Below are 14,763 nucleotides of genomic sequence, written 5' to 3' on the forward strand. Positions count from 1 at the left end.
GTTGGAATTAAAGATATATGTTTTTCACCTGATTAATGTGGTGTGGATCCTGTGTGCAATGAGACCCTTGATTGTAAACGGATGTCATGCCCATTGTGCCACACAGCGGATCTGAGACAGAGAATGTCACTGTCCTTCTGTCACTCACCTGACACCTGGAAACAGGGTGTTCGGATGTGCACTGGGCTGTGATCTGAGCTGTAATACTATCTCCCATCCACAACGCATGCACAGCTACACGCTTGCTGTGATAGTCTGGGTGGTCTGGAGGAAGGGAGACACAAAGGGTAGGAAGGAAAAAGAGCAGTACATCTGAAAGGAGAAACATTAGAAGGGCTCTCAAATGTTTTCCATTGAGGTAATGGAGATGTGATGGCGATGTTTGACCAGATAAGAGCAAGCAGGCATGAATGGAAATGGATCACAGCTTTATTTTCCTACGTAACCCACAGGTCAGCATGATGAAAATGTGACTAAGAAATCTTGTAGCAATGTTTGCTTTTAGGAGATAGTTGTATTACCCCCCACCCTCCCACCACCACCACCACCACACACACACACACACACACTAGCAAAATGTATGTCATGTATAATACATTTTGTTCCACATTATTTAATTTAGTACACGTGGTACAGATCTGTGCAGTGGCACCCCAAATAGAGGAAGGCAGATGGGAGCGCTTACCAGTGTTGAGCCAAATTGAGAATCTTTAAAGACAATTTCCCTGCAGTTGGTTAAGTAAATGTCAGATAGCATTCAAACAAATCAAACACCCAAACCAGGGAGTCTTTGTGCTATGTGGCACACATCTCTAGGGAGTGTCTGTTATTTACACCCTCTCATCCTGTCTAGGTTGGTGCTGTGTGGATGCATCACATTCTCACTTTGTTGTAGATCAGCTTTAGACTACTTTAACTGTCAGCCGCAGCCCTTTAAATCCCTCAAGGCCCATTCTATTTGCACTAGCCATTAGCCGAGGAAAAGGCCTCTGTCTGTCGCCCCGCTTATTTAGAAAACTCTTTGTTTGTTTTTCCCTTGCTGATTTGTATTTGATGGTTCGGTGTCTCACCCCTCATTGATGTGGACTGCACATTCATTTCTTATTTTTTATTTTTTTGCTTGTGTTTCAGTCTATAAGTTTCAGAGAATAGATGCGGGTGGGGGTGGGAGTTCAAAGCTCTAAAGGATGGCCTAATCATATGCAGGCACGCTGTCAGAGACTTTAATCGCCTTTGTCAGCCAAGTCTTTGAGTTCAGAGAGGGGCCAGCATCCCTCTATGATACCCACTGCTCTGTTCATACTGGAGATACATAAACTTTGAAAACAAAAGAAGTAAGGGAGAGGCACAGGGCTTTGATCCCACTAAATTCTCCGGTTGCCATTGTAGTACATGCTATACCACACTGAAGCTTGTACTTTTGAAAAGGTTCCAGCAGACAAATGTCTCGCAGATTTTCAATGGACAATTGACTCTTAAGGCCATCAAAGTGAAGGATGAGCATTCATCATGCAAGTGGTCTCGCGCTGTCACAACTTCACTATTGTTGCACAAGATTTAAACTGGAACAGCATCTCTGCTGAGTATATTGCACATGGAAAAACGTTTTTGCATTTACAATTGTATCCCTTTGCAAGTGGGAGCATAATCCACCACATGTCCATAAGAAAATCAAATGATCTTTGCTTTTGTGACGTGTATTCCCTCTTCCACAGTCGACATAAACTGCCTGAGGATCAAAGTACTGATGAGAAACACCAAACACTGAAAACTCCTGCAATGAATCACATAATTGCTCGGAAATGTCATTTATGTTCGCATTTTAACAAAGAAAGCCAATGCGGCAGATAAAGAGCAAAAGCCATTAAGGTAAATTTAATTATCTGCCCCACTAATTTATTTTCCTATCATTAAATTCGTCATGCAGCAAAAGTAACCGGTGGGAGTGTGGGTGTACATGTCATTATACGTGTGTGTTTATAATGACTCAAACTCGACTTATAAATGTTCCCTTTTTGCTTTATTGGGCTGTGTTGACCTCGGATCAAATCATAACTCAAAGCTTTTTTTATCCTAACCCTGAGTGTAATTACACAAGGATGACACTTCGATAGGCCTCAATTTCAGAAGACAAGTTTAAATATAGAGTAGACAAAATGGGTTGCTCAGGATATGTCCTAAAGAACATTGTCAAAATGACATTGTGGTAAAGCTCAGTTAATGAAGGCATGGCTAATTGATATTAGAGCAAAGAATCAATGGTGCAGCACTGCCAAAGGAGAGTGGCTTTGGTCGTAAGAAGTTTGTCCCCAAGGTCATATTCTGTTACTGTAATATTGACCTTCCCTCTCCCTCCTGACATTCTGTCCAAATCACATCCTGTTGTTATCGTCCAGCCAGTTAGGGATCTGTCTTCCTGTTCATCCAATCCATCCTCTCTGTAATGGGCTCTGAAGCAACCCAATAATTTGCACATTGATTAAACTAAAAATCCCCCGCAAAAATCTTATTACGCCCCAAGAGTTACAGCAAGCAGTGGGTTTGAAGCAATATTTCAATTCTCAGACCACTGCACTCAGCAATGAACCTGTCAATACTAAGAAAAGACACAACAAATAAAGAAGTACCCTTGACCAAGAAAGTACAATGACAAAAAACTCAGAGACACCAATCTCAAGCTTTACTTGAAACACTAAAATAGAAAAAAAAAAAAAAACTTTACCAATAATAGGAAACAAAATAGGTGAAAAGAATTGCTTTAAAAGTCCAGGTGGCATTTAGTGAAAGGTCCTCTTAGCACTCGAGTGTCTTACACACCAGACATTGGGTATTTATGAATTGATTCAGTAGTGTCAGTCAGTCCTGCACTTTGCCAGAGGCGCTAATCCATGTGATGGAATTCATATGTCTACTTCATATTAAGTTTCCCGTGTTGCTTATTGACCTTTTCATCTAGCATTTTCCCTCACTGATGTGAGCTGGCCCCTTCACAGAAGCTGTCGAGAGCCATTATTTTGCTGCTTTCAATTCTGCTTCGGGTAAGAAACACTTGAACACTTACCACAGTGGGAAGGAGGGCTTGACTGTGAAAGAGAACCGACAATCGGGGGCGCCTGGTGCAGTCACAAGGTTCCTTGACCGGCTCAATATAATAAACATGTGTTAATTGCTGTTTTTTTGGTTTCCCTCTGCAAGTTTGTACATAAGAAAATACAATGAAGGACAGACCGTTACTTTCTGCACGGCTTCTCTGTCAATGTTGACCAGGAAGAAAAAAAAGTGTCTTAAAATGAAAATATGATCAAGTGAAAGATGCAATATTTCAGTTAAAATTGCCTTAAAGTATTTCATCGTCACAACTTCTTTTTGATTACATCACACACTACGGAAGTAGGAATAGATATTTCGCATACAATACACAAACAGTTTTCGGTTAATCCGGGTTAAAAGGGCAAACCACTGCCTGACAATGAAACAATTAATTAGAGTCTGAATACACATTAGCAGAGAAACACAAAAATTAAACACCCATTGAGATGCTGTCACCTTATAAACCCCCAGAACTTTTGCTAGTTTTTTTTTTTATATTTCATTGACCCACTGGTACCTAAACTTTAACTCAGAGAGATTGTAGAGTGGAGTTCAAGTCCCATACAACTTAACAGTATCAGCATGTAGATATTTTGAACTAAAGGTGACTGTGAATGTGGATAATGATCATTATTATTTTCAGTATCAACACTTTTGCAGAAAAAATATCCCGTTCTGTTTGTGTTTCATGTACACTTGTATTGGTCATAACTTGGTTTCACAGAAATACACCATGAGGTTCCTCTATATTAAGAATTTCATATTCAATGCAGTGGTCAGGATATACACTTGTTTGTATAGGAAGACCTTTCTGAAGACACGGGGTTGTACTGTGACATATACTGTATATTTATGTTTAGAGTCTCTCGCCTCTCCTTTCAGGAACCTTTCCTCTTCCACACAAACGCATGCACATGCGCACATTTCTTTTAATGTCACAGTCATTACACACATGCGTATATTTCAATTTGCAGTACCTTTTTGAACACTGCCACAAATGAAAGGACTACCCTTGTCCTTTTAACAATAGAATATGATGAATACCTTTTCTTCTTCATGTTGAAAATATCTTCTCTCCATTTGCCCTTTTAGCCAGCTCAATACAGAACAGCACTTGATTAAATCTCATCAGCGTATCTATTTGGATCAAGGACCTTGATGAAAATGCAAAAATCAGATTTTTCCTATCTCGTGTTAAATCGTGAACTTAATTTGTATGTGACTAAATAACCGAATGAGTAGTATAAACATGTTTTTGTTGATTCATCAAAACTATATGTGAATGTTGTTATTTATTATGAATTAAACTAAAGCACAGTCTAGTACACAATGTTATCCCCATGATTATTAAATCTGTTGATGTTGTTTTTCTTCTTAATGATTCTTTCAGTATAATTTTCCATATAAACTTGACTACTTCATATTTCCAGGTTGTGTTCAGGTATGTAATTATTCACTGGCCGCTGCATCTACATTAATATTTCACTAGGTTTTTTTTTTTTCCCACTTTCAATAACAAGCTGTGTGATCTACAAAGTACTGAAATAGTGAATGAAGTTGACTTGGAGTTTTGTACCTTATGTACTTCTGCAAGATATTTGCTTGAGCGTATGATGCAGATTTAAAGAAAAGTTCCAACACGCGGCTGAATGAGTCTCATATGTAAGCCACCGCAGTCCTCAAAATGGTGGTTTTAAGTAACTGTGCCTCGTCGGTCTTTTTAATTAATATCTGCCTTGAGGCAACTAACTAGATGCAAACAGGAAAAAAAGCCATGGCGCATACCAATGGTCTATAAATTCAGTACGGGGGTAAAACTCTCTGTGGTCAAAATGAGAAGTAATTTCATAGATTCTCATTGAAATAATAAATAGTTCCCTGAATAATTTATTCTGAAGTTGAGAAGAATGAATTCTTTTGGCATTGACGATTTGGCATGTATAAAACATTAGTGCGACTGTTTCAACTTATTCTAGTGTATTGAGTTGGATTCCCGAAGCAACTCCAAACACGAGCTGCACAAACATGAGATCCTCATCAAAAAGTCAACATTAACACAAGTTGCTCAGCGTTCATTTAACGTCTTCATCGCAGCGCGTAAATATTTACTTGCACATTGGCGTTGGAGGTTTTTACAACAGTTTGGTGTCGGTGTTTTGTAGGACTGCGGTCTGGAAAATGACTGACGTTGCTCCCGAGACAGCAGGATACAGATTGATGCACTGAGTCACAAAAGGAAACAGCCATATGTACTTCTGCAATTAAACAGTGATGATGGAATAGTTTCCTTAGATAAATGTAATGGCGTATCATTAGCCTCAATGGTCTGTCATTTTGTATTGGGAAACACTGAGAAACAGACATTAAAAACCCATTTCAGAGCAGTAATACTTAAAGCCCCATTCATCGCAACAAAGTTTGTCCGCTATCCTTCTTGAGCAACTAAACACATCAAGGAAGGAAGGCTGCACCTACATGAGTTATCCACTCGGAGCATCTGCCATGTAGTTGCCACAGATTGAGGAATGGGCAAACTAGATTTAAAAAGCATATAGAATATCTAAGAACAGGGCAGTGTTGTAGGGACTTAACTTTGTCGTCTCACAGCAAATCTGGCGGAAGGATAGAATGCAAAACCTAAGGAGCATTAGTACACATAATTTCAAGCACCAATTTATTCGCCTCCAAGCAATTAGGGGGAAAAAATAATTCAGTGAGAGCAGTCTCTTTTGTGTGTGAGCTAATGTGATGAATGGAGAATTGCTTGCCTGAAGCTACAGAACGAGTGTGTTACTGTGGATGTGTGTGCCGTGATAAGAGGTGCTGGCATATGTGCCTTTAACATAACAAGAGAACATTTCAAAGTATTCTCAAATTCTCTTTCACCATTTTGAAAGTAAGCTGGCGCTCGGAAAGTAAACAACGCGGCCCTGTTTGACGAGGGAGAATTGGCCGTGTCGATGCTTGAGAGAACAAAACTATCTGGTGTGTGAGGTTATCTCTCGGGAGCGGAGAAATTAAATCAAAGTCATGCCTAACCATTCCTCAACCAACTCATACAAGAAGAAGAGCAAACATTATTAGTAATTGCTTTTTTATTTGATCTTTTCATCTTTTTTTTTTTTTTTTTTTTTTTTCCAGATAGATCACAATGAACACAGCCTTTAGACAATAGCAGTTGAAATAATCCGTACAAATGAATGTCTCTGGTCTTTTCACCAGCTGCCCATTGTAGCGTGGAGCCCTATGCTATCAGTGTGGGCCTGGGGGGGTGGGGGGGGGGTGAGGGGACAACACTGACGAACACCGGGTGCTTGCTTTAACTAACCAAAGAGGCATGTTGTCTCTATGTGTGTGTGAAGCAGTGGCTGTCTCAGTCTTGTGTGCACCTGCATCGGTGCGAGTGAGAGACCAGAGGCAGTTGGCCACATTCAGCAAGGCTCTGTCCTAATCAATTGGTAAAAACCAACAGTCTCAAGTGAGCAAAAATAACCCACTCGTATGCTTGAGTAATGCACTTCCAACAGTGTGTGGTGCCGAACAGTGACAATGAGGAGCCTTACATTGCGCTCGATTCCAACTGATCGCCAACGTCAGCAGCAGCCTCTGCTCTATAATACAGCAAAAAGCCTGAGAGAGGGGCCATGGCTTTAAAGATACGCTCTATCCACTAGAAACAGCTCATTTCCTTCTGCTCAATATGTGACTGTAGAGACAGTGGCCAGATCCAGGGAACACCATTTGAAGGGACAGCACTTTTAACATGCCTCAACACAGACTGCTCGCAGCAGCAAGGCAAGTTAGAAAAGAAAGGGAAAAAAAATTAAATAAATCCTGGGGTAACCTCTGCTCTTTGTTTTAATAAGTGCCATAATGAAAGAGATGATCACAGCAGCAGAGGGAGCTCAATGTGGGTTGGAATTAAATCTAAAGAACGAAAGGTACCATAAATTGAAGAAAAAAGGATTTGATTCGTCAATAAGAGCATGAAAGTGCGTCAGGCCTGTGCACGCACAAACACACACAGTGTAGAGACCGCTTATTCGAGGATAAAGACTAAGCAGAAGGAGGTAAAAAAGAAAATAAACCTTAAAGACAAGTGTGGAAGTGTCCCATTTGTCTGGAGACTGTTTTGCCCTCTTTTTCCGCCTTCACTGTACCTTTAAGGGACTTTGCATTCAAATGAAAGGCAGTGTGTTGCTGAAGTGCCTATAGTGTGCTGTGGATGCGTGTGTGTCTGTGTGTGTGTGTGGGTGTGTGTGTGTATGTGTAACTATTTTTCTCTGCATCACAGTTCTGCTGCACTGTTTGCATAATGTGAATGTTAGGTTTGTCTGATTTATCTTTAGATATTTGATCTGATCAATAAAAAGGGCTCTCATTTAAAAAAAACAAAAAAAAAAACATAAATATTTTTTTTTCTTCTGCCAAATCTTTCAAGCCCTCTCTATAAACAGCCGCAGCCATCTCCTAGGAAAAGGGTAAGCTGAAACCAAATACCAAACAGAGGAGGGAAAAAGAGAGAGAGAGAGAGGAGAAAAGGCAACAGCTAGTTTGCTCCTCGGATGAGAAAAGTAAGCAAAAGAAATATTGAAATAAAAAGGGCAAGAAATACGGAATGATTGGGGAATGTTCAGATGGAACTCAACTCAGGAAAAAAGGGGAGAAAACAACTATTAAAACCACTCAGATGTAAAATGTGCACAAGACAGGATGTGTTTTATCTGCTGTTGAGAGTCCACTTCAGCTCAGATGGAGTTCAGGAGTCGCCGCACCAGGGGGCCGACATGGATGTAAAGTCACTGTTCCCTCCCATGGCTGCGTCATACATACATTTGGTGATTGCGGTCACATTTTTCTAAAACACTTCTAGTCTAGTAGCCTACTGCTCTGCGTATTTTACTGTCAGAGGAGATTAGAAAAAGCACCTCCCACTATTATTCCAGAGTGGCCGAAATGTGCCAGAATTTTCAAAAATAAATGTCTGTATTCTTTTTCTTTTTTTTTTCTTTAAGAAAGCCTGAATGTGAAGAAACCTGGTTGTATAAACCACGTACCTAAACAGCTAAAGACATCAAATTCAAAGCAACGTCAGATAGAATTTCAGATGTCAAGTTTCTCTGCAAAGTATGAGAAGTCTAACATGTATTGAAGAAGGAGTACATACATAAAGGACACAGACTGCTGAAAAAAGAACCTATTTCGGTCCTTTATAGAAAATGCACATTCTGGTGGACCAGGGCTTTATAAGCAGTCACAAGCTCCACAGATACAACAAGCTCTCTGCAGAGACAGTAAGGCAGTTTTATGATCACCAAGGAAACCACTCCACTTTCCGTATGGCAGGTTTCTTTTTTTGGAAAGAAACTTGAAAACATAATGAAGACAAAATACGCATACTAGTTATTGTTAAAGAAAATAGCTGCCCTGTAAAAAACTGCTCAGTAAAAATATCCAAACTGTTTTCTTGTGGTTGTTGCTTTTTGTTGTTGGTTTACTTTTGTATTCTCAATCAGCTGGCTCATTAAGCTTTCAACAGTTATTGTATGTGATCCAGCTGGATCTCAGGGTAAAAAGAGGCGACATCTCAAAAGCACTGAAGCCAGCCTGCAAAGATGCAGAGTAGAGATGGACAAAAAAAAAAAAAAAAAAAAAAAAGAATGAAAAAAAAATAAAAATAAAGCACCAACAAAAACCCAAACTAAAGCAAACTCACAGAGTTCGACAGCTACTAAGGCAACTCTTGCCAAATACAATATAAGCCCATGTATATTGCAACACAACTATATATTAATTTAATAAAATACACAATATAGCTTTTGTACACATAACAATTTGGCTCAAATGCACAGAAATTGCAGTAAAATCAATAAAAAATATGTCAATTTTTTGATGTAAACACATCTAAATTGGATACATTTACACATATAATGATATTATGTATAGTGATAATGTGAAGGGACATTTTCTTGTTTATTTATATTTTTGGATAGTTGTCTTCCAAACAGTGGCAGTGTCCTTTTGTAGTTCTTCGAGTAAATATCCCGCTCTTGGCCGTAACTCCCGGACACTTTTTTGTGGAGATTCCTCATTTCATTTTTTTTTCTTACAAAATGTATAAATATTTTGTTAATATTTGGACACTATACATGGATTCATACATACAGTCATCTATATATTCATATAGATATCTTTTCACAGTTGAGGAAAAATGTCCCTTTTTACACAACTTGTGACTGCCTTGAGGCTGAGTCACACACATGATAATTCACTGTACACAAGGGACTGAAAGCTGATGATGTAAATGAAGAAGACAATTCCACAGATGGCGTTGTGTTTAAGCATTCTTGTTTACGTGTGTGTGTGTGTGTGTGTGTGTGTGTGTGTGTGTGTGTGTGTGTGTGTGTGTGTGTGTGTGTGTGTGTGTGTGTATGTGTATATGTGTGTGCAATCAGTGCAGGTGAAGGTATGTCAGCATTTGTGGTACACGTGTAAATTTTGGTGCGTGCAACTGCACCGATCAGCAACATGAACATTTAAATAGAGGTGTGAGACAGACACAGCTTACACATGTAGCTACAAATGACAGGTGAAACATGGTTACACTGTTAATAATCCTCCTTTAGCAGAGCAGTTTTCCTGCTCTTAACCCAAGTCCGTAACACACCTCCGTGAACACCCCTCCCCCTGATTACACAATCTCTTCATTTTCATATACAGGATCCATCACACGTTGAACACCTATATTAAATTCGAAAAAAGATAAGGTTTTTTTTTTTTGTCTTTTTTTTTGTGTATTTCGGCCTTTCATTGTCCCGAAAAGAAGTTTCCGCGTCGATTGTCATGTCTGACCATTAATAGTCCTTTTTCATTCAGTGTTGATGTCCATCACATGTAACAGAACCACCTACACACGCTTAAATGTAGGATTTCACAAGAGACCATGAACGACACACTTATGAGCTGGTGGGCACTTAGATAATAGCTTGCGAGAAGCCAGAGGCATAAACCTCTGCAATTTGCTTAGGAAAAAAAAAAAAAAAAAAGGTTATAAATTCAGCAGAATTCAGACGTTTGAAATCGAGTTCCTTTTTTCTTGGTCGGCATCTTGGCACCAAAACTGGTGCCAAAAGACTCACATAGTAACTGTCTGCCTGCCCAGTATTGATACATTTCTACAACAAATACAGTGAAAAGAGCTCCTATCATAAGAGCCATTTAACCCTTTTCATGTGTTTTGGTGACAGTTTTGGCATGAGAGTTTTTGGAATAGCATCCTACTCCTCTCTCTTTCTCCATCTTTTCGTTGCAGTACTTTGTGTCACTTCCTGAGCGTGCCGGTGGCCTCACTTCCTCTGCAGTCCTGCAATAGTTTGTCGATGTCCCTCACCACCTGGTCAGCGTCCATTCCGTCACGGCTCGCATCTTGCTCCACCTGCTCCAGGACACACTCCATTTCACCCGTTGCCTCTTGGCTGATCCTGGAGCGAGCCTCAGCAAGCACCTTGGCCACGGGGTCTGAGGGAGGCAAGGACGGGTAGACCCCCTCTCTGCTTTGTTTGGTGGGTGACAGGTACTGACCATCGGGCGGCCCGTAGTGGCCGGAGCACGTGGCAGGCGGAGGTTTACCTTCAGCCCCATCAGCTGGACTTTTGACTGAGGAGCAGGGAGACATGGTGGAGCAGCCTTTGCTGGGACTATTTGAGGCTGAAGGTACTTCTTGGAGCAGTGGACTGAGGGCACGTTTTGCCTTCAAGTAGGGTTTAACGTTGGCGACCAGGATGGTGTGATCACGCCTCTCTTTCCCGAAAGTACAGAACGTTTTCTTGCCATTAGGGTTGACAGTCTCATAGGTTTCTGTCTCAGGCACAGTCTCCATCCCCGCCGGCACAAACATATTGTTGCGGTAGTCGACGCCCTCTGCCTGGTTTCCTCCAGCAGGGAACTGGGGCATCCAGCAGCGGTCAGAATGACCCAGTACTCGGCATTCCTCGGTACAATTCACGCAATCCTCGTCTGCAGACAGAAAAAGAGAAGAAGACGATATCTTTGTCAGTAAGTGCGCGTGGAAGAGAGAAAAGCCACACACAGAGGAGGATGATAAAATCATAACGCTATTGTGAAACTGAACTGAACTGCAAGAGGAGCTGGAGCCTTGCGCTTGATGAAGAAGAGCTAATCCATATGAAATGCTGTTAAAAAATAAATAAATAAAGAAGGTCCTAATCTATACACACATACACATATACATGCACACGGCTTTCCAAGGGGACTGGGGGACACCTGCTAGCAGTTTCCAAAGCTCTGATCAAGAGGATGGCAGCGCATACAGAAAGGATGGGGAGGGAGTGAGAGGAAAAACAACAACAGTTGAGGTTTGGCAAAGGCATAGTGCCGTTATCATAAATTCATGTCAGTGGGCTTTGAAGCCCTCCCTAGACAGAGAGGCTCTGCCAAATGGCTTGTGCTTCTTGCCTGTGTGTTTGTCCCTGTTTATTTGTGTGTTCCTTGTTGCTGCCGTGTGTGTTCACGTGTGTGTGTGTAAGAGTGAGTGTGTGTTCTCCTCTTTCATCTCTATTCAGAAGGATGCACACTGGCTGATTATGGGAGTGTTCATGCCTGTGTCAAATCCAAAAACTTGGTTAAAAAAAAAAAAAAAAATGAATAAAATATTGAAATAATAAAAAAAGTGAAGCATTATTTTGTCTCCTCTTGGGCATGAAGTGAAAAGTTGGAAACTATCTGAGCATCTGTTGTTCCACAAATGGAATTTTTCCATTGGCCGGGTTTGATGAAATTCGAGGAAGACGCACAGAAAGACTTGTTCCAAACTGTTGTTCGGAAATTAATGCAGTTATTACAGCCATTTTGATTCACATTCACACATGAGATATTAAAAAAGACTGTAAATGGTCAATTGTAATAAGCTGCCTGGCAATAGTTTGTCTGTTGTGTTTTGCTGCTGCTGCTTCTATGTTCACCCATTTTGTTCCCCTCGCCAAGAAAGTTGGAGCGAAGGTTGTGTTTTTGTTTTCTGTGTATTTAATTTATGGAAATTAAATACACATACACAGACGTGGAAATTGTTAAATCGGTGTATGTCTGTGTCATACAGTGATAACATGAAGCAATTCAAAAATGACCGTGACAAATGATGAAGGAAGTAGAGTGGTAGAATAACCCTATAAACTACTTGTTTCCATGGTGGCAAATGTGGCGTTGGCGAAGGAATGCGCTCTACCGAGTGCCCGTTCTGGTTAAATTAGTGAAAGCTTGATTTTGAACAGTTTGAGCAAGTATCACAACAACAGTGTAAAAGGCCATTTAACAATGCTCTACAGTGAAATTCAAAAGTGTCATGCATTCACTTCTGAATTGTTGCTCAGGCTCATTTGCATGCCGCTTTCAGATATGCGATGCATCTCTGCCTGTTTGTGGAACCAAATGCCGCAAACACAGTGTTTCTAATTCCATACAACACTGTAAACCCTGGCATCTCCCTTTGTTGAAAGGGATAAGTCAGTTCTACTCAGAAAGTTTCGTTTCCATTTGTGTAGTTGGGTAAGAGTGACAGACAGCGACATTTGGCTCTCGAACAGAGTCGTTTCCATACTTTTTCCTCATTACAGCTCGTTGTCACCTCTGTCACCCCTCCCGCTGAATGTTAATGGTTTAAACCTTAATTACTTGCGATGCATCTTCACGCTTGTATGCTGAGTGTGGGACCAAAGCACATTTTATATCTGTGTAATTTATCTTCCTGTAACAAGCCTCGTGGTTTGAACTCTGAATCCAGAATCAGTAGGTGGGATTTAAAGGAATGGGAGAAAGCAGAATTTAAACTATGTTCTTGGGTTTGGGTTTTAAAGGTGGGATTTAAAGTGGTGAGAAGTGACTCAGAGACATATAACTTTTCCACTATTATTCTCAAGTAAATGTGAGAAGACATCAGCATTACTGTGCGTCGCTGTAAAGCTACTCCATCAGCACCATTATGCAATGCATGGACCTCTTCAGTCTGGGGAGAGTGCTGCTTTAAAGACCACAAACTTAGGACTAATACAATCTTTCGATGAGGCGAACGAGCGGGCAGAGTGGGTGTGCTTGAGTGCACTTGGCTAGGTTGTCTTTGCTGTGTTGCGGGTCAGCAGCCTAGATTCCTGAGAGATTGCCCTCCTAAGCTGTAGAGATGAGCTTAACACTTCACAAATGTTTGAAGAAGCCAAACAGTGCTGTCGAAGGCAGCCTGACATTTCCCATGTCGAGGCAGTCATCTGAACAGGAAATAGGGTGAGCTGGAGAGAAAAGCCCAGACCAGTATGAAGTGGACTACATGGCGTAGGCATGAATGAATGTATCTGCCCGTGGTGAGAAGTGCACACAAAGTGCGCGTTCGAGCGTGCTGGGGTGTGTGTGTGTGTGTGTGTGTGTGTGTGTGTGTGCGTGCGTGCGTGTGTGTGTGTGTGTGTGCGTGTGCGCTTGTGCAAAAATGAACTGAGATTTGAGTAAGAAAATATAAAAACATGTCAAAGTAAAAAGATCGATGAATTTGTCGAAAGCTCGTGTGTACACAATGCAAACCTGAATGCACAACACAACCAGAGCGGACTGTTACTGTAATCCATCATCGAGCTGCGAAATACAGATCCTACACGTAATCACGCTTACGCCTTGACAGACACTCCTTTTCACACACCCACCTTGCATGAATTCCGGACACAAACAATTAACTCGGCACCGACAATGTCTTCATGCTCTCAGAGGTGATTGTCCATTCACCATGTGCATATTACAGCATAAATAATCCATGCAGACACATTTCCCTCTATTTAGTTGGAGGAAACCTCTGATAGATTATTCATGTCTCAGCTGCACGTTCAACCTTGAGGCGTTCCCCTCATATCTATGGCGAACAATATGACATATGAGAGCAGGGGTGACATTCATCTCTCTCCCCTCCCCCCCTCTCTCTCTCGCTCCCTCTCTCTCTCTCTCTCTCAGGGATGGGTATTAAATGCCCCCACCAAGGACACATTTGCCTGTGATGATTTGGCAACCAGTGGCGTGCTTAGTCTCTCCCACCACCGTCGCTCTATCAGCACTGTGTATGGTCCAAGATGAATTACTCTGATAGTTACACTGCAACATGTGATCATTTGTCACAGTGTGATTTAGATCTGAGCCAATGATCTGATGATTTGATACAGCACAATGATGACACAAACTAATGACACACATTAACTGCTTGAACAAAATGTAGGCCTTTTCTTATTCATAACTATTGTCATTACCGTTTGTGCTGTTTAATATTGGTGCAAAACATACATTTCTGCTCGGAACTTTTGTAGAAATTTCACTTGTTTTGTTGTAAACTCAAAACTTCAAGATGGCTTGGATCGGAAGATATAAATCTGTGTTTACACCACAAACAGAGAGGTTTTATCTTTCAGGGCTCATCCATTTATCAAGTGTGAAATACTTGCCACTGATATTATAGGGCTAAATAAAAACATGCCCTTAAACTTTACCTCGCATTCAAATCTTGAAAAGGATATTGGATTTTAAAACCACAGTGGCTTTAATAAAAATGCACAGGAAACATTGTAAGAGGCCGGAAAATATACAGAATTATGTATATGTGTTGGCACTGGAAATGGAGATGGAGATACAATG

General features: G+C 40.9%; 1 protein-coding gene across 2 annotated transcripts in view; it reads right to left on the minus strand.

Moving 5' to 3' along the window:
- Nucleotides 1–9,882: 9,882 nt before the first annotated feature.
- The window catches only part of pcdh17 (protocadherin 17), a 55,652-nt gene continuing 50,771 nt past the window's right edge, over nucleotides 9,883–14,763 (minus strand). For both annotated transcript variants that reach the window (XM_080489285.1, XM_080489284.1), the window contains exon 5: nucleotides 9,883–11,106. In XM_080489285.1, the coding sequence (XP_080345411.1) occupies nucleotides 10,412–11,106 (695 nt within the window). In that variant the 3' untranslated portion in view covers nucleotides 9,883–10,411. The remainder of the gene's footprint in view (nucleotides 11,107–14,763) is intronic.

Source organism: Lipophrys pholis, assembly GCF_963383615.2.
Source record: "Lipophrys pholis genome assembly, chromosome: 2".
NCBI lineage: Eukaryota > Metazoa > Chordata > Actinopteri > Blenniiformes > Blenniidae > Lipophrys > Lipophrys pholis.